Source organism: Sorex araneus, chromosome 1 (assembly GCF_027595985.1).
Source record: "Sorex araneus isolate mSorAra2 chromosome 1, mSorAra2.pri, whole genome shotgun sequence".
In the NCBI taxonomy this organism is placed as follows: Eukaryota; Metazoa; Chordata; class Mammalia; order Eulipotyphla; family Soricidae; genus Sorex; species Sorex araneus.
This window is the reverse complement of record NC_073302.1, coordinates 236,841,696-236,867,857: the sequence shown is the minus strand read 5'-3', so window position 1 is coordinate 236,867,857 and position 26,162 is coordinate 236,841,696. Positions and strand designations below refer to the sequence as shown.

Below are 26,162 nucleotides of genomic sequence, written 5' to 3'. Positions count from 1 at the left end.
TACTTGTTATACCTTACTACAGATTCATAAGATAACAATAATTATGCTCTTTAAAGTTACCCAAAGTCAGAACTGCAAGTATCTGTTTATTATGATCCTTACTGGCACATGTTTTTTTTTCTGTCATTGATTAAAACTAAGATGGAACTTTTGTCTTACAGATTTAGGACCAATAAGCCTTAACTGGTTTGAAGAACTTTCTTTAGAAGCTCCACCCTATAATTCTGAAATTATCTTCCCTGTAGAAGAATCTGAGTATAAAACCAACAGTCATGAACCGAGCCTATTTAAAACACCACAGAGGAAACCTTATCAACTGGCTTCAACTCCAATAATATTCAAAGAGCAAGGCCTGAATCTTCCACTGAACCAATCTCCTTCAAGAGAATTACATAAATACAGGTTACTCTTAGGTGAGTAATACGATGTGTTTGACTAGGAAAGACATGAGTAGAAATCCATAACAATCTGTAGACTTTCTTAACCAGCTGAAAAATGGACATAATGAAAATAATACCTGATAGGTTTGCATGAAATAGGATAATGTACATAGTTAGTAAATGTTTATTTTATTCCTCTTGATTAATATATACTGAAACAGATTTGCTAAATTATATCTTTCTGATACTAAAATACCCATAGGATTTGTTTGTTTTGATGTTAAACTAGACCGTATTTCTATAGGTTATCAAATACTAGACAAAGTTTCCAACTTACTGTCAGTCTTTTGGTTGCAAATCAAAAGCTCTGCTTTCTTTGGCCTAGGTATCAGTCACTTAAAGTCAATAATGTAGTAAAAGTGAACATTCAACTCTTAACTATTTTTCACCTGCTTGATTTGAGTAAGCCTCTTCTTTGAAGTAAAGAAAAATAATAGGGCATAGGTAAAATATGGTCTGCAGCTGAATCTGATGCTGTGCCAAAAGTGCAAAAAGTATGAGAAGAAAGCATTACTAGAGAGAGTTTGGGAGGGATTCATTTTAATTAAACCTTAATGGATAGGTGGAATTCAGAAATTGGAAGATGAAATAAAGTACTTTAGGCAGAGGGAGAAATACAAGTATGTATTTTATAAATAAAATAGCAAGTGTTTCACATCATCAGAGTGTCATGTCACTGAAAGGGACCAATAAGCAATCTCAGTATAAAAGTTGTACATTAGAGGCTGGAACAATAGTACAGCGGGTAAGGTGCTTGGCTTGCTTGTGGCCAACCTGGGTCTGATCCCTGATATCACATATGGTCTTTTGAGAACCACCAGAATGCAGAGCCAGGAATAGCTTTTGAGTATTGCCAGATGTGATCCAAAAAACAAAATAAAATTAATAATTTTTTAAATAAAATAAGTGTACATTGGAAGTAGACATTGAAATCAAGAAGTAGAATTTATTTCTTACAGATTTTGTTTGTACATTATCTTTCCTAGTGAAGATTAAACTTTATTTTTAAGAGTTAGAGAATGAAAATCTTGTAGGAGATATACCACTTCGTTGAATTACTGTGTTTTTGAGGAAAGGATAGTAAGAGAAATCCTAGGGAGATAGTTCAAGTGATAAAGCGCATGGGCATGTGCATCACAGCCCTAACTTCAGTTTCCAATATTTCATGGCCCCTAAGCACCTCCAGTGCAGCCCTGGGATACCCTGGCACTGCTAGGTGTGACCTGGTGACCCCCCCCCAAACTGCAAAGTACGGGCCCTTAAAAATATATTACGGGCCAGAATGATAGTACAGATGGTAGGGTACTTGGCTTGCACGCTGCTGACCAAGGTTTAAACCCCAACACCCCATATGGTCTCTCCAGCATCACCAGGAATAGGCCATGAGCACCACCAAGTATGGTCCCTCAAATATATATATTTTGTGCGTGTGTGTATGTAGATATATAGCTAAAGTTCTGTGAGGAAATGTGTTCTTTGTGCTTCTTTTTGTTGTTGTTTTTGTTTTGTGTTTGAGTGACACCTGGTGTTGTTTAGAGGTTACTCCTGACTTTGTAGTCAGGAATCACCCCTGACAGTGCTTAGGAACCATATGGGATGCCAGGAATTGAACCCAGGTTGGCCGCATGCAAGGCAAACGCTTTACCTGCTGTACTATGGCTCTAGCCACTACTTCTCAGCTGTGTGAACACACAAAAAAGGAAAGAAGGGGGCCACACCAGGCACAGGACAGCGGTGCTCTATCTCTCCTGCCGCCCACGTTCAGTAGTCTCACGCCCACCCTGGGGAGGTTGATGGCCATGATGAGGCAGGCGAAGGAAGGAATGAGGGCCAGGCTGATTGGTCTCAGTTGCAGTTTATTCCAATCTCCGTTCCCGTTCTGCTTCTCTCTCTCTCGCCCCTGCTCACTCTCACTTCTTTTACCTTGAGCTCTGCTTCGGTGTCTCCCCTGCTTCTGTCTGTCTCTGTCTCTCTGTCTCTGTAGTCTCTCCTCTGGTCTCTTCCGACCGCTCTGTCTTTGCTTCTGAGCCTTTTTCTGTGTTATCTCCTTTGCTTCTGTGTCTTCCAGTGTGTCTTCTGTGTCTTCTCTTGGGTCGTTGTCTTCTGTCTCCCCTGTCTTCTTCCTTTGTCTCCTCTGTCCTTCTGTCTCCCCTCCGTGCCCCACAGTCTTAGTTTATATAGCAAATTACATAGGACAATAGCACAAAGGTGGCTTTAACATTAACAAATCAACAAAGAAGGCTAAGACCATTTCTTGAGGAGATTAACAAAATCTCATCTAAGGAGATCTGCTCAAGGGTAGGGGTCCAAACAAGGGTGTGTCAGGGTGTGAGCTTAAATAGTTATAGTACTTCTTAAATCTGCTTAAATAGTTATAGTACTTCTAATATTTCTAGCAATGTCATTCTGTATGAGCACAGTAAGAGATATAACCTTAAAGTTTGGTTTTTTTCTGAGGACATCTCACTATACATTCCAGACCACAGTCCTCAGGCTAGGTTAATCTTCCAAACCCCAGCAGGATCTTAATCTCGTTGTTACCTTTGGATCATGACAGCATTGTCCATGATCATGCCCTCAACTTATAGTTGAGTATTATGGCACTTTGACCTGGCCCATTTCGATGCCAGGATAGCTCACAGTTTGCCCTGGGTCCATTCCGTCTCTCGTCGGGGACCCTGCTTTTGGGGTATTAGGAACTAAGGGCAACAGTTAAGAAAGCGGATGCCCAGGAGTAAATATTATTGGAGTCAATCAGCTTCTACATTACAGAGCATATTATTAACTGTCTTCCTGTGTCCGTACAGAAAGGACATTGCTTTAAGGTAAACTAAGTTCCCTGCGGCAAGGCTAAAAAGGACAAACCCCATGTTCTCCTATACTTAGCCATCTTGCCTTTTGAATAAAATTGTAAGTTTGCTTGCCATCATTCAACTTTTTATGAGATTCTCAAGTTATTTGGGAAATGTTGTGTATCTACCATTACCAAAAGAAATTTCGGTGCCCTAAAAACCCAGTGTGTCTCACTTCTCTACCCTTTCCTCCCTCCTGAATCCCTGGTCATTACCGACTGTAAAAAACTAAAGCACGCCGAGGGGCGTGTGCACTCGAGGGCTCTCTGAGCAGCTCTGTCTCACTGCCCACGTTCAGTGTCCTGGAACCGCTGTGTGTGCTGTTGGTCAAGGGCAGGCGACAGAAGGAAGAATGCCAAACTGGTTGCTCGATCAGTTTATTTCATTCTCTCTTTCTGCTTCTCTCCCGGTTCTGGATCTCTCTCTGGATCTGTGGATCTCGCCCCCCAACCCACTCTTACAGCCTAGTTAAATCCCCCCAGCATGAGGGGGTTGGGGCTTACATATAGGTGTGGTCACAATCAATAGGGTAAGGTTCCTTTCCCTCAGGGCATGCTTCTCCTAGGACTGATTCTTTTTCAGCAGGAGGGATCCACCCAAGGGCGGAGTCCCATGAGTGTGTTTCTCCTCTATTCATCCAGCAAACATATAAGAATTCATGATATTAATCATTTTGTATGGACACAATAAGAAATGCATTAAAGCTTATAGAATTGTTCTCCTGGGGCCATCTCGATCTCAGATTACAGTGTTCAGGCCAGATCAGTCTTTCCTATCCCTAGCAGGGTCCTAGTCTCATCATTACTTTTGGATCATGACAGCATTTGTCTATGATCAAGCTCTTAACTTATAGTTAAGAATTAGGCACTTTGGCCAGGCCCATCTCAATGCCAGGGTAGCACATAACTCACCACTTGCCCTGGATCCGTCCCGTCCCTCGTCGGGACCCTGCTTTTGGGGTGCTAGGAACTGAGGGCAACTGAGGCTTAAGTGGAGAAAGCAGATACCCGAGAATGAATAATATTTGAAGCCAATTAAGTCCCAAGTTACAAAAGCATAATATTGTCTTCTTGTGTCTATACAAAAAGGACATTGCTTTAAAGTAAATTATTCAAAAGGCATAAGGAAAGGAGAAAGGCAATATTAACTGATAATATAAACTCAGTATCCTAGGAAGGTCTGACCTTACAAATTAGCAGAGTCAGATTAGAGGGAGAAGCTATTAACTGTTTTTGGGGAAGAGAGCATAGAGAAGTGATTACAGCTAAACAAAGGGATAGGAGAGATTCGGGAACACCTTGATGGGTGAGACTGGAATAAGCCTAAACTCTGGGAAAAACCGGGACAAGCTCCTGGTGGTAAGGGGGGAGAGGACAAAGTAATGTCATCCTACAACCGACCTTTCTGTTCTCTGTGGTTTTGCTTTTCTTATATAGTTGGAATCATACAGCACGTAGTTTCAAGTTAGCAAATGAAATATGTCTTGAATTTCCTTCATGTATCTCGTACTTTGTTTTTGTTTTGTTTGTTGGTCAAATTTTAGCAGTACTCAGGAGCTGCTTTTGATTCTGTGTTCAGGGGTTGTTGTGGAGGTGGATTGAACTCAAGCCTCCTGCATGCACAGCCAGTGATCTAACCCATCGAACTATCTCTCTGGCTCATAGTTATTTTCTTTAATAGCTGAATAACACCTTATGAATGGATGTCTTGGTTTGGTTTGATTGGAAGTTACATCTGCAGTGCTAAAGACTTACTCCTGGTTCTATGCTGAATGATAACTCCCAGCAGTGCTCTGGAGACCATATACAGTGCCAGAGATTGAACTGGAGTTGACTGCAAACAGTTGACCACATGGGGTTGACCATATGGGGTTGAACATATGCAGTGCCAGAGGTTGACTGGGGTGCCTTAACTTCTCTACTATCTCTCTGGCCTTTGATATACAAGGTGTTAGGGGTTTTTTTTGTTTGTTTTTTACCTTTTGAAAGACTTTGTCTTTTTGGTAATTTTGAGTTTTAGCAAATGTGAATAAAATTACTATAAGCATTTTTGTGCATAATTTTATGTGGACGTAAGTTGTCATCTCAGATGAGAATTATTCCACCCTATGATAGAATTTGTTTAGTTTTGTAGGAAACTGCAAATTGTCTTCCAAAGTGGCTGTTCATTTTGCATTTCCACCAAAAATAAGGAATAGCTCCTCTTGCTCCATATCCTTTCCAGAATTTGGTGTGGCTATGTTTGGGTTTTAAGTTCAGTAATTTTTTCCCTTCTGATTAGGGTTTCAGTTAAAGTGAACAAAATTTCAAAGATTAAGCTTAGTTACTTTTTAGTATCTCTAAAAGCCTCAGAAAGAAATTAAATATTTTGTTGAGGTAAAGTTTTTAGTTACATGTATATTTGGCTTATTGATGGTCACTTTGCCTCTTCTAGAGAAGAATATAGTATAGTATTTTATCTGTACTGCTACAAATAGATTTACTTTAGTCTTTGCTTTATTTTATGAACAGCAATATACCTTATTTTCCCACTTCCTTAGAACTGAAATCATAGAATCAATTAAAGCAATTTTTTGAGGTGGGGTGACCCTGTGTAGTGCCAGGGATTGAACCATGGTCAGCCATTTGCAAAGCAAATACTGCTGCCTGCTGTACTATTGCTCTGGTCCTCATCAAAGCAACTCTTTGAAAACAAGTGAGTTTGGGGTGATTGTTTGCATGGGTGTGGGGGGGTCGGGTTATACCTGGTGATGCACAGTGGTTACTCCTGACTCTACACTCAGCAGTTACTCCTGGAGGTGCTAAGGGGGACTGTCTGGGATGCTGGAGGTCGAACCCAGGTCAGCCTTATGCAAGGCAAGCACCCTATCTTCTATACTATCTCTCCAGTCCCCTGGCAACCATTTTTAAAGGATAATAAGTGTGTCAAATGCCAGATTTCAGATACAGAAAATAAGAATGTTGATGAAGTAATTTGGATTTCATGGAGTCACATATAAGTTTAGAAACCCTCTTTGACCATTATTGTCTTTAAAAGTAGATTTGTTGTTCAAAAACAGAATTACTAGATGTCACTGTAACCTACTTCTCTAACCATTGCTGATTAGATAAATACTAAGAGAGAAGTAATTTATACGAGGGCATTCTTTTAGAATATGCAAGTGGGTGGGTATGGCTAAAAAGTAGAGTTATGAAAGGCATAGAATTTAAGTTAGATCATAAAAGGACTTGTTACTATAGAGTTGTGAGTGCCACCTTGAATATCCTTATTTTTTTTTAGGAGGGCCTCCTAAGTGGTGCTCAAGGGGCCTGGGACTACTCCAGGCAATAATCAGCCAAATGGGCTGGAGGTTCAGTAGTAGAATATAAAAAGGCTTAACTGCTTGGGCCCTTCAGTGCTGGGGTTTCTGTGTTTGGGTCTTTCTCTTCAGCCACACCTGGCAATGTTTATTGACCATTAGGGCCACACCTGGCAATGCTGAAGGAGCTAGAGCTATATTTAAGTGTGCTGCAAGACAAGAGCCCTCACCTGCCAATACTGTCTCCCCAGCCTTCAATAATGAAAGATCTTTTTTTTTTTTTTTGCTTTTTGGGTCAAACTCGGCAATGCACAGGGGTTACTCCTGGTTCTACACTCAGGAATTACTCCTGGCGGTGCTCAGGGGACCATATGGGATGCTGGGATTCGAACCCGGGTCGGCCGCGTGCAAGGCAAACGCCCTACCCGCTGTGCTATCGCTCCAGCCCCAATAATGAAAGATCTTTAACTGCAGGAGATATGGTCAAATCTGGTACCTAGTTTTTTAGTGAAAGTCTTTTGCTTTACTCTGACCCTGAAACCTTACTACTGTGTGTAAATTAATAGAAGGGCATATCACATTTGGTTCTATTTTCCACTTACATGCATTTAAGAAATAGTAGGAGAAACTTCTTACATGCATGTAAGTGGAAAATGAGCTGAAGCTTATGTGCTGAAGCTCTTTCTTGAAAAATATCACCTAAAGTTAATCTTGTATTAAATGTATAATATGTTTATTGGATAGGTACTCATATCCCATTTTAGTAAGAATCAGCAAACCAAGAGACCTCTTCAGGCTAAAGTACACATACATTCTTCTTCCAGATGAAGATTAAACTTTGTTTTTAAGATGCTAGGGATTGAAAATCATCTAGGAGATATACCACCTCATTGAATAGCTGTGTTTTTTTCAGGAAAGGATAATAAACATCAAGGTTACTGCACTGTGAAGACTAAGTTGAACCACACAAATGAGGTTACCAGTCCACTTCCAAATACTTGTCTTAATGAAAGGTATGCTGAAACTATTCTACTAAAATATGTAAATGGAAAATTTCATTTTTCATAAATAAATTTAATTTTTATGCTGATTTTTGGGGTAGAGTCTGGAGAAGATCTAATTTTAAGTATTTTTTAAGGGTTAACTCCTAGACATTTTGATCACTCTTTTAGCAAATTATCACAAGCAATATAAAATAAATTATTAAGGGCCTGCTATGGGGCAGGCTTAAGGAGTGGTTGAGAAAATTGGAGATAATGGTGGTGAGAAGGTGCAGTGGTGGTAGATTTGTGTAGATATATTGAGTGCCTGTAACAAATCATTATGAATAACTTTGGAACAAAACAGTGTTTATATAAGGGGCGAGAGGAAAGTAAAAAAAATTTTTTAAAGTTTTGGGGCGAAAAAAGGTTAACTCCTTTGACAAATTCTATTTTGCATTAGAAACATTTACTTCCTTGATTTTGAAATATGCACTAGTTTTTCTGTGTATTCTATGAAATAAAAATATATTAATGGTGAAAAGAAGTACACTTTAAATATTAAATGAGAATTACTTAATTAGAGTGATATACTATTTAGATTCACTTTTTGTAATTTTAAAATGTAAACTACGCAATTATATAGTGATTTTTCAATGGGCATTTTTTAAAAAAAGCTAGTGATTATTTGTTCATGAGATGTTTTTTACAACTATTACCAAAATATTACAAAATAGTACAGTTCTGACACTTGATACTGATATTGTTAGAAATCAGAGTCCTTTGCGGCTGGAGCAATAGCACAGCGGCTAGGGCGTTTGCCTTGTACACAGCCGACCCAGGTTCGATTCCCAGCATCCCATATGGTCCCCTGAGCACTGCCAGGGGTAATTCCTGAGTGCAGAACCAGGAGTAACCCCTGTGCATCACCGGTGTGACCCCCTGAAAAAATTAGAAATCAGAGTCCTTTTAAAATATAAATTAATATTTATTCCTTTTTAATCCCTTTTCCGTAATTTGAGGAATTTGTTTTTTGTTTTGTTTTGTTTTAGTCCTGTTGGTCTTCACTGTACACATGTTACACCTCAAAGAGAAAAGTCAGGTATGATTGGAGACATGGCTTTTATTTTTAACTCTAAATTTTAATGAAAATAAATATTAGTTTAAAAGAAGAAATCTTAATAGTTTTTGTTTTATTTTCATCCCCAGTTGTTTGTGGAAGTTTATTTCATACACCAAAACTTATAAAGGTAAGTTTTTGTTTGTTTGTTTGTTTAATAGTTGAGAACTGAGGAACCAGAGTGATAAAGTATAGTGGGTGGAGAGTAATATAGTACAGAGGCTCTTGCAAGGCATGCAGCCAACCTAGGTTTAATCTCTGGCACTCCCTTGGGCACGGCCAGGAATGGTCTCTTAGCACAGAGCCATGATTAAGCCCTTAGCATCACTAGGTGTGCAAAAGCAAAACAAAGCAAAGTTGAGAATTTGACAGTTGTCATACCTTTATTTTCAGGTAAATACCAGGAGTTTCACACAGGCACTTACCTTCATTGAATTTCTATTAAATAAATAAACTTTTCTATTTCCAGGGTCAGACACCAAGACGTATTTCTGAAAGCCTGGGAGCTGAGGTGGATTCTGATATGTCTTGGTCAAGTTCTTTAGCCACACCACCAACACTTAGTTCTACTGTACTCATAGGTAATACTTTCAAATATATAGTACAAAAGAAATTAGATTACATTAACAAGTTGTCTCTAATGTGTCTGTAAAAAGAAAATTTGAGAATATTAAAGTAGTCTGATAAATGACTTAGTGGTTAAGAATAATTAATTTTAGTATAGATTGGGATGAATCACAACTATTTTGAATGGCATTCTATAGGACTTCTGCATTTAAGACATGTTCAGTCTTTTTAGTTAGCTCTGTGATCCTATTTTCAGCTGTAAGTTTTTTGTTCTCTCTACTTAAGTCTGTCCTACCGTGGGCTGGAGTGATAATGCAGTGGGTGGGGCATTTGCCTTGCACACGGCTGACCTGGTTTCAATCCTCAGCGCTCATATAGTCTCTCAAACCCACCAGGAGTAATCCCTGAGCAGAGTCAGTAGTAAACCCTGAACACTGCCAGGTTTGTCCCAATCTCCCCACCCTTCCCAAAAATGTCTTATTTTATCATCGTGTGTTTTCATAGGTACTAAATTAAGTATGCAGTATTCACATTTGTAATTATATAATTGTGGGATTCTTTGAGATATTTAATTTATTCATCCATTAAACTTGAATGTTTTGCACGTTCGCCATAGTTGTCACATAGTTGATATTTAGCAGGTCTTAAATAAAAGAATATATTTAAAATGTTAAAGTAATACACTTTAGACATTTAAATATTTGAATAAATAGATCAGTAGATAAATTAATTTCATTCTTAGTAGAATCTTAAAACATTTACTATTATAAAACAACTTAAAATATGTAAGTAGGGCCAGAGAGTTAGTTGTGGATTAAGGTATTTGCTTTGCATGCAGCTGACCTCCATTCAATCCTTAGCACCACTGAACATTATTGGGTGTGAATCAAACCCTCAGTCCACACTAAAAAAAAACCTAAGTAGCTGAGATTTAATTATGACTTGGTATTTAAAATACTGAACATTTTTTTGTGAGAAATAAAAATGTTTGCTAGTATAGAGGAAATAAAATTGTTCACCACCACTAACAGAACTGTTTTTGTCTTTAAGATAATGGACTAACCAATGTTTCTAAAACTGCAAATCATTTATAGATGTGAAATTTATACTAAAAATTGTTTATTTGAAATTAAATAAGATACCCTATTTTATGTGGCAACCTTTCACATAGCGTTTTTTTCATGAAGCTTATATATGTGTGCATATACAGTTTGCATAATCATAAAATATATATCTAGATTGTACTCAAAGATAGAGTGTAAACTCACTTAATCAAGGTCAGTATTTTTTTAAAAATCAGTTTGTTTATTTTAGCAAAAATGCAGACCATTATGATTCTTATTCCTTGTGAATTTAATTTTCTTCTTTTGCTCAAATGAAATGATATGGTAGAATTACCTTGTGATGTACAAGTGTTTAATATATATTGTGTTTCTGTTATCTAAATACATGTTAAAGTCTATAAACTTTGGCTTTTTAAATCATGACCTCAGAGTGTCATTTGATTTTCCCATGTCTTTGTGGAAAGTATGACCTTGAATTCAAGGTTACTACACAATGCTTTCTTACCATCATACACGTAAGGAAGTATGCATACTTAATTACTATGTGGATTAGCCTTTTTAATTACAGCACTTGAGTCGATTCATTTTGTTTCAAATATTTAATGGCATATATTTTTATGCTTAACAAAAAAGTATTGCAGTAGCTTTGGTATATGACATAAATACAGCATGCTTAAATTGAATTTTTTTAATAGTTAAAGAAGAGGAATCGCGTACAGCTGTATTTCCTAATGATACTGCTGCTGTAAGTATGATAACAAGTTGATTGTGCTATTGGGATTATTTATAACTTTAGAATCTTATGTAAAATTATCTTGTACATTTTATTCCAATTTATGATTTATCTAAATGTTTGAGGGACTGGAGAGAGTATAGTGAATAAGTGTTTGCCTTGCGTGCACTTGATTTGGGTTTTAAATTTGGGTTTTAATTCGTGTCCCTTATTGTCCCCTGAACTTGCCAGGAGTAAACCCTGAGCACTACTGGGTGTGGCACCAAACCCCAAAAAAATTAAAAATAAATCACTCTATCACTGTCACCCTGTTGCTCATCAATTTGCTCAAGTGGGCACCAGTAACGTTCATTCCTGTCGTGTTCAGGGTCAGGGGAATGAGACCCATTATTGTTACAGTTTTTGGCATACCGAATACGCCACACATAGCTTGCCAGGCTCTGCCAGGCGAGATTCTGCATCGCTCTCTTCCTGGAGCTTTGTTTTATAGTCTCTGGATCTTGGCCATTGATGAGATTACATGGTGCCAAGGTGTGAGTGCCAAGATACTGGAAAAAGGGGGAATTTGGGTGGAGAAGCCCAGTCCCGATCTGAGCAGACTTGGAGATCTCAGCCACGGGTCCCACATACCTGAGGTCATCTGTTGGTTCCTTCATGAGGTGAGGCTCATCCGAGCGTGTGGAGAGTGGCCTTGAGTATGGCTGCAGCTGGGTTCTGGAGGTTTTTGGCTGCCAGGGCTCTGCTTGGGGCGGGGAGGAAAACTCAACGTACCCCTCTCCAAGAGGGCTCTAGTAAAGACAGCCTGACACGGGGACAGGGAATTCTGCCAATAAATAAATAAATTGGTAAAAAATGTTTTTAATGTTTGAGAAACTCTAAACCACTTTTTTTAGGTATATCTTTATTTTTATTATTTTATTTATTTTTTAATCACCCTGAGATAGTTACAAAGCTTTCCTGTTTGAGTTTCAGTCATACAATGATCAGTCACCCAACCCTCCATCAGTGCACATCCTCTACCACCAATGTCTCCAGCATCCTCTACCCTCTAACTTCTCCCTTTGCCTCTATGGCAGACAATTGCCCGTGTACTCTTTTGTGTTGCTTGTTATGAATAGCATAAGATGTTGCACGGCCGCAAGAGCAACTGCGTGCTCCTGGAATTCTAAAATTTTAGATAATTGGGGTCTGGAGAAACCTCTGCAGCGAGCTGCTCAGTTTGGAGATTCTTTTGTGTGTGTCTGGATCATGGCTGTCAAGGAGCTTAAGTAGCAGCAGGAGGAATTTGTGGGCATGACCTCCAGGTTCCCATGAGAGGGGGAGAGAGGGATGGGAGGGACCGGCCCATCCTCTATCCCTTGTGGCCTGGAGTTTGTTGTCACTGAACCCACATGTCTGCACTTCTCATTGGGTTCTGGAAGTTGGCAGCCACTGGGGTTTTTCGGGAACAGGTGGAGGGACGATGCCTGCTCCCGTCTGAGGCACCCCAGTGAAGTCAGCCTGGCTTAAAGTCCGGAGGCATCTGTACAGCGAGCTGCTCTGTGCTCTGTTCGGAGATTCTTTTGTGTGTTTCTGGATCATGCCTATTAGGGAGCTTAAGTAGCAGCTGGAGACAGTTTGTGGGTGTTACCCCCAAGACCCCATGGTGGTTGGGGGAGTGAGAAGGACCGGCACATCCCTATCCTTTGAGATCTGGATCTAAACCACTTTTATGTGATTTTCTTCAATTTCTTAAAAAGTTTTTTTTCTCCTTTGCATATATTTAAGTAATGAACGCTTTCATTTATTTTATTTTTTTTATTTCATAAAGTTATTCACAATGATTATATTCAGTATTCCAACACCAATCCCACTACCATTGCACCTTCCCACCACCCTTTCCAGTTTTCCCAACCACCACCCAAACCTGCCCCAATAGCAGGCCATATATAATTTATTTTATATTGCTTGTTATGAATAATTTGCTGTAAATGATCAAAAAGATTTCCTTAGAAGAAAAGTGTCTGAAAATTGTTATATCTCACTCTGGAGCCGTTAAGCCCCTGTATAAGCCATTAGTAACATGTTGTTACAGGTTAAGCCTTATGTGTTAATATTTTCTTAATCAAGATTGGTTAACTTTTAGTTTCCATCTCATCCAATATGGTATACTACTTTTAGTATATCAATGGTGTAGAGTTTGAACTGTCACACTCCAGGAATTCTAAAATTTTGCATGGAGTGATACAGCTGGAGTTAAATTTTTAACTGGACGGTGACTTTGGGGTCGAGACGCATCTCTGCAGCTTATTGATCTCTTTTGAGATTTACTTATGAGTCGCTGTATCATGGCCAATTTCTGAGCTTATATGGCTCCAGAGGCAGTTCGTGGGCGTAAGAGCTATGCTCCAGGAAGCACAGGGAAGATGGGGGGGAGATCGCCTATCCCCGACTCCATGAGTACCTAGAGATTTCGTCCCAAAACCCATATACCTGAGTTCTTCAACAGATTCATTCCTGGATGAAGCTCGGGACCCTGTGGATTCTGGCCTTGAGCATGGTGGCGATTAGACTGGAGATTTTCGATTGCCAGGGCTCTGTTTGGGTGGGTGAGCCAATCACCCGCCCCACTTTAGGATGCTCTGGTTGAGATTTAGCCTGGCACGGGGTCTGGAGGCATCTCTGCAGCTTGTTTATCTCTATCAAAAGTTTTTAACACATAGAATATAACATTTACAGGTTTTGAAAAGCTACTTTTCTAACTATGATGAATGTTTGAGGAAAAACAATAGGATTATATCTTCTGGGCCAATAAATGAAAGCAGTCAAAAAGAAACCACAAGTCAAGGTAAGTCTTTCTGTTTAGTTGAATTACTGTTTCATATTATTTGGTTTGGTGGTAATCACCTGGCAGTAACAGGTGTAACATCATATTTGACCTTGTGGTCAGTGCCAGTGATCAATCCAAGACCTCACACATGCATGGGCTGTTCTCTACCACTGAATCACATTCCAAGCTGGGCCTCTGCAGCATTTTTAATCAAGGGCTGTTTTCTCCACTGTGAGCCCACTTGCTATTCAAAGGGAGACCCAGGTGGAAATTACAAAAATAGGAAACTACAGCTTGAGACGAAGGGACCAACTGGTATGACAGGACTTAAAGAAAGGAAACGAGGTCAGAAAGGGACACCACAATCAGAAAAGGTCAAGAAACACTGCTCTGTTTTTTTGTTTTAATTTTAGGCACCATAGTTTACAAAACTCTTAAGGTAGGATTTCATGCATAATGCATTTCAGCATCACACCCTCCACCAGAGTGTTCACATCCCTTCATCATTGTTACACTATTGAATAAACTTCTTTTTTTTTTTCAAGGAAAGTCAGCCCTATTCATTAAAAAAATCATTCCATTTATTTTCCCTTTATTTTTTATTGTAACACGTGTCAAGTTTTTTCTTCCCCGCCCCATCTTAGCTACTTAACCACCCGATTCTCCTTATGTTATCTTGGTTCTGTATATGTTTTCATTAGTTTGTCTTTTCTTTCTGTCCATGAATTTTGTATCCTTATGTGCACACACTGGTGAAACTATCCAATTCCTGTCTTTTTCCTGTTGGTTTACTGACTCTGCATAACTATTTGACCCCTTTCCACTTTAAAATTTTATTGTTTTGGGTTTTTTGGGGGGAGTAGGTGGTGGAGGGAGTTAGGGGGCCCACACCCGGCTGTGCTCAGGATTTATTTTTGCCTGTGCACTCAGTGATCACTCCTGGCAGCTCCAGGGGAACCATATGGAATGCTGAGGATTGAACTTGTGTTGGCTGTGTGCAAGACACATGCCCTACCTGCTATACTATCATTTGACTCCAAAATTTCATTGTTTTTGTATCTGTATTTTATTATATAAATGTACCATATTTCTTCCAATCACCTATTAATAGTTACTTTGATTACTTCTATATTTCAACTATTGTAATTAGCACTTGAAATTACATGTGGATATAAATTTTGCTTATTTTGTTTGGTGACCACACATGGCCTGGTGCTCGGGGGTTCACTCCCCAAGGCTCAGGGGAACCATATGATGCTAGGCATTGACCCCTGGACTTCTGATTGCAAGATATGCACTCCAGCCCTCTGAGCCCTGGATGTAACTCATTGTGTTAGTGGTTTTGTATTCTTCAGATAAGATACCCAAATGTGGGATTGCTGGGTCACATAGTAACTCTCTTCAGCTTCGTATCTAAACTGCTTAGTGATTTCCACAGTAGTTGTACCAGTTAACATACAATCAACAATGCTGAAAAGTGCCTTTTCTCCACTCCCTCTCAAACACATGTATGATTGTTGCTTTGGATGCCAGTCTTTCTCACAGGTGTGAGGTGGTATCTCCATTGTGGTCTTTATTTGCATTTCCCTGGTGATCAGTGATGATGAGCAATTTTACATGTGCGTAACAAGCATGTCTTTTTTATTTTTTAAGTATATATTCAGATCTTCCTGTTTTTTGAATGGCTTGGTTTGGGGTTTGTTTTTTTGTTTTTTTGTTTATTTGTTTGGGTTTTTTTTTTTTTTTTGGCTTTTTAGGTCACACCTGGCAATGCACAGGGGTTACTCCTGGCTCATGCACTCAGGAACTACTCCTGGTGGTGTTTGAGGGACCATATGGGATGCTGGGAATCAAACCCGGGTTGGCCATGTGCAAGGCAAATGCCCTACCTGCTGTGCTATCATTGGTTTGTAGTGTAGTTTGAAGTCAGGTCCACATGATGCCTACATTTTTTACTTTTTCTGCCTCAGAATTATCATAACTATTCAAACTTTAATAATTTCATATAGATCTTAGTATTTTTTTAATTTCTCTTTCAGCAGTCCCCCTGTTTTGTTTTGTTTTGTTTGATGGTTGAAATTCCCTGAGTTCTTGAATATTAACATCTTCATTTATGGTGTGCAGATACCTCCCTCGTTTAGTAGATGATCTTTTCCTTCTGTTTAAATTCTGCCTTGCTGTACAAAAGTTTTCAGTCTGTTATAGTTCCAATTATTTATCTTTACTTTCTGTGGGGGTTGGGTTCCCCAAATCGTATCTCATTATGTTATCTTCTATATGTACTGTATGGCTTGTGATTCTTCTTCAAGGTCTTTAATCCATTTTGGGTTTATTTTGTAGTTTATTATAGAGCCATCTAGTTTTTGTTTGTTTTACTTTTTTAGCGTGTGGCTTCCTTTTTTTCCCAGAACCATTTTTCTGTTTGATTTGGTTTAGGGTCATACCTGCTAATGCTCAGGGGCTTACTTCTGACTCTGCACTTATGAGTCACTCCAGTGGTGCAGGGAAGGCATGCAAGGCAATTTGCCTATTTGCCATAGTATCCCTCCAGCCCCTGATACCATTTGTTGCAGACTTCCTTTCTCCATTATATGATCTTAGCTTCTTTGCCATAATTAAATACTGATAAGTGCATGGATTTATTTTACTTAATATGGCTTTCTTGGGGCTGGAGAGATAGCACAGTGGGTGGGGCGTTTGCCTTGCACGCGGCCGACCCGGGTTCGAATCCCAGCATCCCATATGGTCCCCTGAACAGCCAGGGGTAATTCCTGAGTGCAGAGCCAGGAGTAACCCCTGTGCATCGCCGGGTGTGACCCAAAAAAAAAAAAAGCAAAAAAAAAAAAATATGGCTTTCTGTTATATTCTATTAGATCCTTGCATATCACACAGTTGTAATCATTGGTTTGTAGTGTGGTTTGAAGTCAGGTCAACATGATGTCCACACTTTATACTTTTTCTCCCTCAGAATTATCATAACTATTCAAACTTAAATAATTTCATGTAGATCTTAGTATTTTTTTAAATTTCTCTTTCAAAAATAGTCAATTTGAGATTGCATTAAATCTATATACTGCTTTTGGTATACTAGACATTTTGACTGTACTAATTTTCCTTGTTCATGTACTTGGAACCTCTTTCCATCTGTTAATGTCTTGTTCTATACACCTGCTTTATTCAGTTTTTTCTAGGTAGTTAATTCTTTGGGATATATTTGTTAATTGAATTCTTTCTTAATTTCCTTATTCATAGAGGAATGCAACAGATTTTTGAATATTGTGTGTATGTAGGATAACATAGCCTCAGGTAGTTTAGGTTTATTGGGTTACTCCCATTACAGTGCTCCTGTTCCTTTTTGTTTATTTGTAGCTTCTTTCTTAGTGTTCTCTTGACTTGTAAATAATGTTTTTCTCTTCTCCTTGAGTCCTTTGCATAGTTTATTCAGAGCAGTGTCCTTTTTGTAGGGACACAGGAAGACTTAGCAAATGTTATGCTTTTGTAACCTGGGAGTCATTTGAGTCTACATGATATTTTCCTCCTGGGCATCTGTTCTCTTGACCTAAGCCTCTGCTGCCCTTACTTCCTAGCACCCCCAAAAGCAGGGTCCCCACAAGGGACTAGATGGGCCCAGGGCAAGCAGTGTGTTGTGTGCTACCCTGGCATCAAGATGGGCCTGGACAAAGTGCCTAATGCTTAACTGTAAGTTAAGAGCTTGATCATGGACAAATGTTGTCATGATCCAAACAGTGATAACTAGATTTGGACCCTGTTAGGGTTAGGAGTGCTTAATCTGGCCTGAGTGCTGTGGTCTGAGCCTGTGGCAAGATGTCAGGAGAGCTGCCTTGCAAACCTCAATGTATCTCTTGCTTTGTGCATGCAAAAATAACTAGTATTAAGATGTTAATGAGTGTTTGGAATGGGGAGAGGAGAAAAAACCCAGAAGAGGTATTTTGCCTACTGGCAGTCAGGAAGGGCTTTGGAATGCCCCTAGGTTGTGTTCCCTTTGAACCTGACAGCCCTCAGGAAGGGCTTTATTATGTTGATTTTGCTACCTGGCTGTGTGTAACCTAGGGGCAAAGGGGAGAGAGGAAAAAGAGAGGATTGAGATGGAGAGCAGCAGCAGTTGATCCAGAGAGAGGCCTGAGCTGGGAGTGCGGGAGATGAGAAAGATGGAAGATTGAATAAACAGTAACTAATCAGCAACCAGCTTGGTCCTCGTTCTTCCTTCGCCTGTCCTTGGCCAACGGCTGTCCCGATCCAGCCCATACACAGCAGTTCTAGAGCACCGAACGCGGGCGGTGCACGCACCCCTCGGCATGCCTTAGGTTTTTAAAGTGTGACTAGCTGCTTTGCTATAATCATTGTTTCTAGTAACTTTAATTGAAGTCTTTACAGTTTCCTATTTATATTCTCATATTCTCGTATTTGAAAAAAAACATAATTTTGTTTCTTTTTTTCCCACTTTATTTAAACACCATGGTTTACAAAATTGTTCATGGTGATTTGTTACAGACATTAAGTATTCCAACCCCAGTCTCACTCCCACTGTGAGCTTCCCTCCACCAATGTCCCGTTTTCCCAACCCTCCTACTCAAACGTACCCCCATAGTAAAGTACCCCCAATATAATTTATTTTATATTGCTTGCTAATAAATAGCTAATGGAAATACAAAAAAATACTTCAGTAAAATATTTGTGAAAATTGTTTTATCTCACAATTTTCTTTTCTTAAATGGGGACGTTTAAGTCCTTTGTCTGAGGGTTTATGTTTACTAAGCTGCTGTTGCTAGTTGTGCTTTCTGTGTTAATGTTTTTGTTAATAGAGCTTAGTTGACTTCTCCATTACATTCCTATCCAGTCTCTTGTGCTCATACTAGGATGTTAATATTTAGAGTTTGAAGATGTCATACCAAGAAACTCCAGGATGTTTTACTGGAATTACATGACAGAGGTGGTGGAATATGGGTGTGACTGCCGAGACTTCCAGAAGTATAGGGTGGTGGGGGTGGGGTTGACGTCGGTGGGCCCCACGGGTGACTTTCGTGAAGCGGGGAGGAGAAAGACGGTCACTTTCTCTCCAACCGCCTCAAACACCCGGGACCCAGGGTTACTGGGTTCTTGTCTCGCTCGCGGAAAAGAATTTCAGGAGTAGACAAGCAGTGAAGTAAATAGATTTTATTCAGAGGTTTCTGAGGGAGGGAGGAAGGGATAAGTGGAAAAGAAAAACCAGTAGGAGTAACGCGCTCAAGGGAGAACGCGGGCTTCTCCAAGGGTGGAGGAAGCTCTACACACATCCTAGTTAGCACTGGACACGAAAGCATGAAAGTACACATCTCAAGGGGGGAGATGCGGGTGACACATGTGCTCGGCCACATGGCACAAGCAGCACATGGGCTCAGGCAGCATATGCGCGCACTTCCTTTGTTCAAGGTGGCCTTTATAGGGTTTCTCCAACCTGCCCCCACGTGGGGGCTTCTTCCCAGGTAAAAGTCCGTTGCTAAGGAGGTTACCAGGGAGGTTGGGAGTGGTGATGGCCTTCTTTGGGGAACCCCCTGGGGAGGGGTCCATTATCCTCAGGGTCTGCTGATGGTTTCTTCCGGGTCTTTTGTTTTCTTGAATCTGCACATCTTAAGAGTCTCCTTCCCAGAGACTCTGCTAAATCTCAATTTTCATTGCCAAGGGCCTTTTCCTATCTACCTGCCTACATCAGGGTCACCCACCACCACTCCAAGAAGACCAATTTTTTGGCCCATAAAATTCCCAGTGTACCTGAAGTTTTCAGTAGTTTAGCATCTCTGTGGAGCTCGGTCTTGAGGCACTGGGGTCTGGCAACAGCTGTTGCTGTGTGAGTGCAGCTGCTAGGGCTTCAACAGAGCAGAAACTAGGTTCTCCCCTCCCGAGGTCACCCTGGAGGTCACAGCCAGGGACTGGTATATCTGAGAAATTTTTCCTGCATTTGATCTCTTTCAAGATTCAATTATGAGCCTCTGAAACTGGGCCAAAATGAGCTTATATGACGGCAGTGGTGGAAATGTTTCATCATTACATTTCCTTCTGTATCTGGATTCCTCATACTTGTTTTTATCTAACTCAGTGATTTTAAACCTTTTATATCTGCAGACTACTCCTGGCGGTACTTGAGGGACCATATGGGATGCTGGGAATCAAACCCGGGTCGGCCACATGTAAGGCAAATGCCCTTACACAGAGGGTAGGACGTTTGCCTTGCATGTAGTCGACCTGGGTTTGGTTCTTCTGTCCCTCTCAGAGAGCCCAACAAGCTACCTAGAGTTATCTCGCCCGCACAGCAAAGCCTTGCAAGCTACCCATGGCGTATTCGATATGCCAAAAACAGTAACAAGTCTCACAATGGAGACGTTGCTGATACCCGCTCGAGCAAATCGATGAGCAATGGAGTGACAGTGATGTCTGCAGACTGGCACTTGAAAACTGTTAGCCTAATCTGATCAAGACCTACTGCAGATCAAAGAGAAATAATAGATTGCATTGTTTCTGATTGTAAAGAACATCTTTTTGTTTCACCACTGAGTATGATATCAGCTGTGGGTTCATACTATATAGCCTTTATGCCTAGATGTGATTTCTTCTAATCCCCATTTTGTTGAGAGTTTTTAATCACAAATCGGTACTGAATCTTGTCAAGTTCTCTCTAATATTTGTGGGTGCTTTATGCATTTTGTCTCTCATTGAAATAATGTAATATAGTGATTCACATATGTTGAAAATCCTGTGTACCTAGAATAAACTTCATGGTCATGATATATACTCATATCTTTATAGTATCACTGTATCACTGTCATCCCGTTGTTCTTTGATTTACTCAAGTGGGCACCAGTAACATCTCAGTTACACTCAGCCCTGAGATTTTTCTTTTCTTTTTGGGTCACACCCGGCGATGCACAGGGGTTACTCCTGGCTCTGCACTCAGGAATTACCCCTGGCGGTGCTCAGGGGACCATATGGGATGCTGGGAATCGAACCCGGGTCGGCTGCATGCAAGGCAAACACCCTACCTGCTGTGCTATTGCTCCAACCCCCGGCCCTGAGATTTTAGCAGCCTCTCCTTACTCGTCTTTCCCAACAGTATCTTTATAGTGCACTGTTAAATTTTGTTAATATTTACTTGACAGTGTTCATCAGAGATAACGTGTTCGTCAGAGATAATGATTTGGTCTATAGCTTTCTTTGTCATGTCCTTCTCTGGTTTTGATATCAGTAATGTCAACCTCATAAAATATATTATTTGCTGATAATTTTAAATTATTTTACTATTTTTATTACGCATTTTATTATGTCCTGACTCTGCACTTAAGATTCACTCCTGGTGAACTCCAGGGACCCATATGGGGTACTGAGTATCAAACCCAGGTCAGCCACATGCAAAGCAAACACCAAGTCTGCTACCGTATTACTCCAGACCCCATAGTTTGTTTGTTTTTAGAGTTTGAGAGTACACCAACTTTTTCTCTAAAGGTTTGGAAAGTTAAAGATAAATGGTGCCAGAATTTTGTGGGGGGGGGTTTTCCCCCATAAATTTTCTTTTACTTTTTTAAATATTTTTTAATGAATCATCGTGGGATACAGTTTCAGAATTACAAACTTCTGTGATTACGTTCCAGTCATACAATGACCAAGTACCAATCGCTCCACCTTGCCCATTATTCACCACCAATTCTCAGTATCCCTCCTACCACCTCCACCCCTCCTTACCCCCTCCCGCCCACTTCTGTGGCAGGCACATTGCCTTTTAACTCTCTCTCAGAACTTTTGTTTTCAGAAGAGTTAAAACAGTTGTTTACACTTCATTAATCTTTGCTACTAATTGCATCCAGGACTTTTCCTATGAGAATTATCAACTCATTTCTTCAAAACAGTGAATAACAAGAACATTGGCTATAGCATAGATTTCTGTTAACATTGCCACCAATTCCTCACACTTGAGTGTGGTTTAGTTAACAAACTTGAGCACCAGCATTAATGTGTTAAGTCCTAAAAGCAAAAAATGTTAAAATATATGTTTATACTTCATTGTTTGGGGGAGGGCTTGAAAGCTACTTTGTATATAATTTTAAATCAAACGAGGCTTGTATGCGTTAGGTCTACATTGTAAGGAAAAGGAATGGGAGAGCCAGAGAGATAGTAACAGGTAGGGTGCTTGCCTTTCTTGTGGCCTGTTTTGATCTCCAGCATCCCAGCTGGTCCCCGGAACCTGCCAGGAGTAATTCCTGAGTGCACAGGTAGGAATAGCCCCTAAACATCACCGGGTGTGGCCCAGAAACAACAATGAAAGGAATGGGAAAGACTCTTCTTTTATTTTTCCAGTGATTATAAAGCAGGTGAAAACCTGTGAGCTAAATATCTTATATATACTATATATAAGTATTATATATGTGTATGTATACATACATGTGTGCATGTATATATACATACATATGTGTGTATACATATATGCATGCATATATATACATGCTTCCAGACCACACCCAGCATGCTCAGGAGTTATTCCTGGCTCTGCACTCAGGAATTACTCTTCACGGAACTCAGGGGACCATACCAGATGCTGGGGACTGAATCCAGATTGCATGAACAGCAAACACCCTACCCATTTATACTTTTGCTCCGTCCCCTAAATACTGTATTCCTCATGTGGATTGTTGTACTCTTTATATGCAAATTTGTTTCCAGAAAGTATTTTTCATTTACAAAGCAAAACTGTAAGAAAAAAAAAAAAGGAAGCCAGGTTTGGTTTTGTTTTTTTTTTTTTTTGTATCACCAGAATCTTGGGAAAATTTTGGACTGGTTTTTTGTTTGTTGTCTTTTTTTTCAGTTGGTTTTTGGGGAGAGTCATATCCAGTGGTGTTCAGGGCCTTTTCCTGCCTCTAAGCTCAGCAGTGACCTCTGGTAGTACTTGGGGGAAAGGTATACTACCAGGGTTTCAACCCAGGCAAGTCATATGCAAGACAAACACTTTAAACCCTGTACTCTTTCTAACCCTAGGTTCATTCTTGGAGGAGGGAGTTGGGGCAATATACAGCAGTGCTTAAGGCTCTAACTTTGTGTTCAGGAGTGACTCCTAGCAGTGTTCTGAGGACTGTATGTAGTACAGAGTGTTTGAACATATAAAAGCAAGAGCATTAGCCTCTGTACTACCTCACCATTCCCCTTGGCTTCATCCTTTGGGGCTTTTTTTTTTTTATTTGGGGGTCACACCAGTAGTACTCAAGGATTACTGCTGACTCAGCATTCAGGTATCACATTTGGTGGGTTTTGGGGACCATTTGGGGATTGGATGCAGATTGGTTATATGCAAAGCAAGTGCCCTATCCACTGTATTATCTGTCTGGTCCCTAGACTTCATTTTTTTTTTATTTTTTTATTTTATAAAGTAGTTCACAATATTTGATTACATTTAATATTCAAACACCAGTCCCACCACCATTACACCTTCCACCACCATATTTCAGATGTTTCCATCCCAAACCCCAATCCTGCCCTAAAGTAGAACCTGCCCTATACGTGTAACCATCAGGGCCTCTGAGACTGGAAATCTTTTCTCTTCCCATGTAATGTATCAAGACCAAGACTCATTTTAGGAGACTTCTTTCCTATAGGTCTAACTTTTTTTTTTCTTTTTGGGTCACACCTGGTTATGCATAGGGGTTACTCCTGGCTCTGCACTCAGGAATTACTTATGATGATGCTCAGGAGACCATATTGGATGCTAGGAATCAAATTAGGGTTGGCCGCATGCAAGGCAAACACCCTACCTACTATGCTGTCCCTCCAGCCCCTCTAACTATTTTTAATTGAGAAATTACATTAAGTCATTATGTTATCGTGAAAGCGGATTTTCCTGTGCTGGTGGTTCTTGAAATTGTATGAAAGATTTGCATATAAAAGTTGGAAGATTGAAAGTTAGTTTATTGTACAGAAAAGATAGATGGTTCCAGGTCCCTCTCCGAATGTCCAGGCCTCTCCTTTACCCATGACCAATGACTGGGTCTTGTCCTTGACGGTGCCTGGTCCTGTGGAACAACTTTCTGTCCTGTCCCACGCTGTCTACTCACCTCCTGTAAATGATGGCCAGGTCTATCCCTACATTTCTCTCTCCCATGTACACTTTACTCTGTCTCGGGCCACAGCCATCCACACAGGCAAGATCCCTATATTCCATACTGTCACTGGGCCTCCCAGCTGTAGCCCAACAGTTTCTGTTATCTAGTCTTGGTTTTCCTACTCATGGCCATGTGTGCCTGGGTGAGACTCCTGTGCTCAGTTCCTTGTCATTACCTGAGCGTCTGAGCCTTACCTGGATCTGAGCTATCCCGTACATCTGAGCCCTGCCTATACCTGCCCATCTAGCCCTGAGTGGCTCTGGGTGCATCGCCCTACCTGATCTGGGGAGAGAGGAGCGAGTCCAGAGAGAGGGAGAGGGAGAGGGCTTAAGAGTGGAGATGTTGCTGGGGGCTTCCATTTATCTGCTGCCAAATCCCGCCTCCATCCATCCCATTCTACATTCTACCTGCTCTATGGGAAATTTGAAGTGACCTCAGCCTCCACACCTTAGCTCCGGCTTTATCAATTAGAATGCTGCATTTTCACTTGTATTTGTGTCTATACACACACACACACACACACACATATAATGCTATGTCTCTGCTTACTTTACTATGTGGGTATATGCATAAAATTTTACTGTCTTTATATCAAATTTTACTATCAGGTATAGATAAAACCACAAAAATGATTTGGAACATTTTGTGTAAAACTTCTTAGAACATTGAATTTTGTATATGTGGTTTAGTGAATCTTAATTGTGTAGAGCTGATAAAGTAAGGCTATTGGGATTGGAGTGTAAGTAAAGGATTTTGCATACATTGGAGTCCATAAAGATGGACCCCCTAAGAGAAGTGTGATAACCCCAAAATGAAAAAGTAATGTAAAACTTTTTAAGTAGAATAATCCTCTAAGTGCTATTATTTGAAATTTTCCATTCCTGTGTAAAATGGTGGTATATTGTGAGAATAGTATAAATTGGTTGTATTATAAAACATTATTAATATGCTTCTGTTTTTAATTTTAACAGAATTGGGGGAAATACAGGATAATTCATCATGGAAAGTAAATAACCACAAAGACCAATTTGGAAAATCAGTGCCAAATGTTCTAAAAGATGAAATACATGAAACAGTTTCAGATGTTTCTGAAGAAGATAGCTTTTCATTATATGTCTCAAAGTACAAAACAAGAAATCTAAGAAAAATAAAAATTGGCAAGAGTAGGAAAAATATTTTCAGCGAAAGTAACATGAATGAATATGAAGAACCTAAACAACAATTAGAAAAAAATAAGCATTTATTTGTATCAGAAGTGGAACCAAATTACAATATTCCATCAAATACAAGTGTAACAACTCAGAAACTCTTTGGGAATGGAAGTGATGAAATATCCAAAGAAACTGTATTATCTTCAGGCTCTCAAAGAGTTCAGCTAACCCCCTCAGGGGAAAATGGAATCCAGATGAAAAAAATGCCCACATTGTATACTTCCTCTTGTGGGCAAAGTAATTCAGCAAAAGACTGTATAGATACAGAGAAAGACTGTACAAGTTTTATTATCTTAGAAAATTTATTGCCAGAAATTTTAGATACATCAAAAACAGAAAATGTAGTAGATGAAGAAACAGTGGTGAATAAGGGAGATGTAGGACATTGTCTTATATCTCATGAAGACTCCACTCCTGTGACAAAGCCAACAGTAGCCAATACCTCTCTTGTAGAGTCTCCACATGAGGGCATCAAGAAGTCTGTATTCAGGATAAGAGAATCTACTGAAGAGCCTTTGAGTGAAGTTTTTTCAAATAATATAACTGATCCAAACTTTAAAGAAGAAACCAAAGATTCTGAAAAAGAACTAGAAGTAAATGCTATTTGCTTACAGAAAGAAGATTCTTTATGTCCAAATTTAGTTGATAATGGAAGCCAGCCAGCCAGTATTGAGCATACTTCTGCAGTTTTGAAGAGTGAAGGCTTAATATCCACTTTGAAAAAGAAAAAGAAAAAGTTTATTTATGCTATAAATGATGAAACAACTTGTCAAGGAGAAAAACTTCTAAAAGACCGAGCATCCCAGCTATCTAACTATTCAACCCAGTTTGAAGCAAACACTTTTGAAGTTCCACTTACAGTTACAAACACTGATTCAGGTACCTCTTCGTGAGAGAGAGATACAGAGTGAGACATAGTGAAAATAGTATATATTGTTTTGTTTTATTTTGT

General features: G+C 39.8%; 1 protein-coding gene across 1 annotated transcript in view; it reads left to right on the top strand.

Moving 5' to 3' along the window:
* Positions 1-26,162, top strand: part of BRCA2 (BRCA2 DNA repair associated) — a 70,663-nt gene that overhangs the window by 2,735 nt on the left and 41,766 nt on the right. The window contains 8 exon segments of the mRNA XM_055141829.1: positions 162-413; positions 7,504-7,603; positions 8,623-8,672; positions 8,780-8,820; positions 9,160-9,271; positions 11,017-11,066; positions 13,773-13,881; positions 24,971-26,089. Of these exon segments, the coding sequence (XP_054997804.1) occupies positions 162-413; positions 7,504-7,603; positions 8,623-8,672; positions 8,780-8,820; positions 9,160-9,271; positions 11,017-11,066; positions 13,773-13,881; positions 24,971-26,089 (1,833 nt within the window).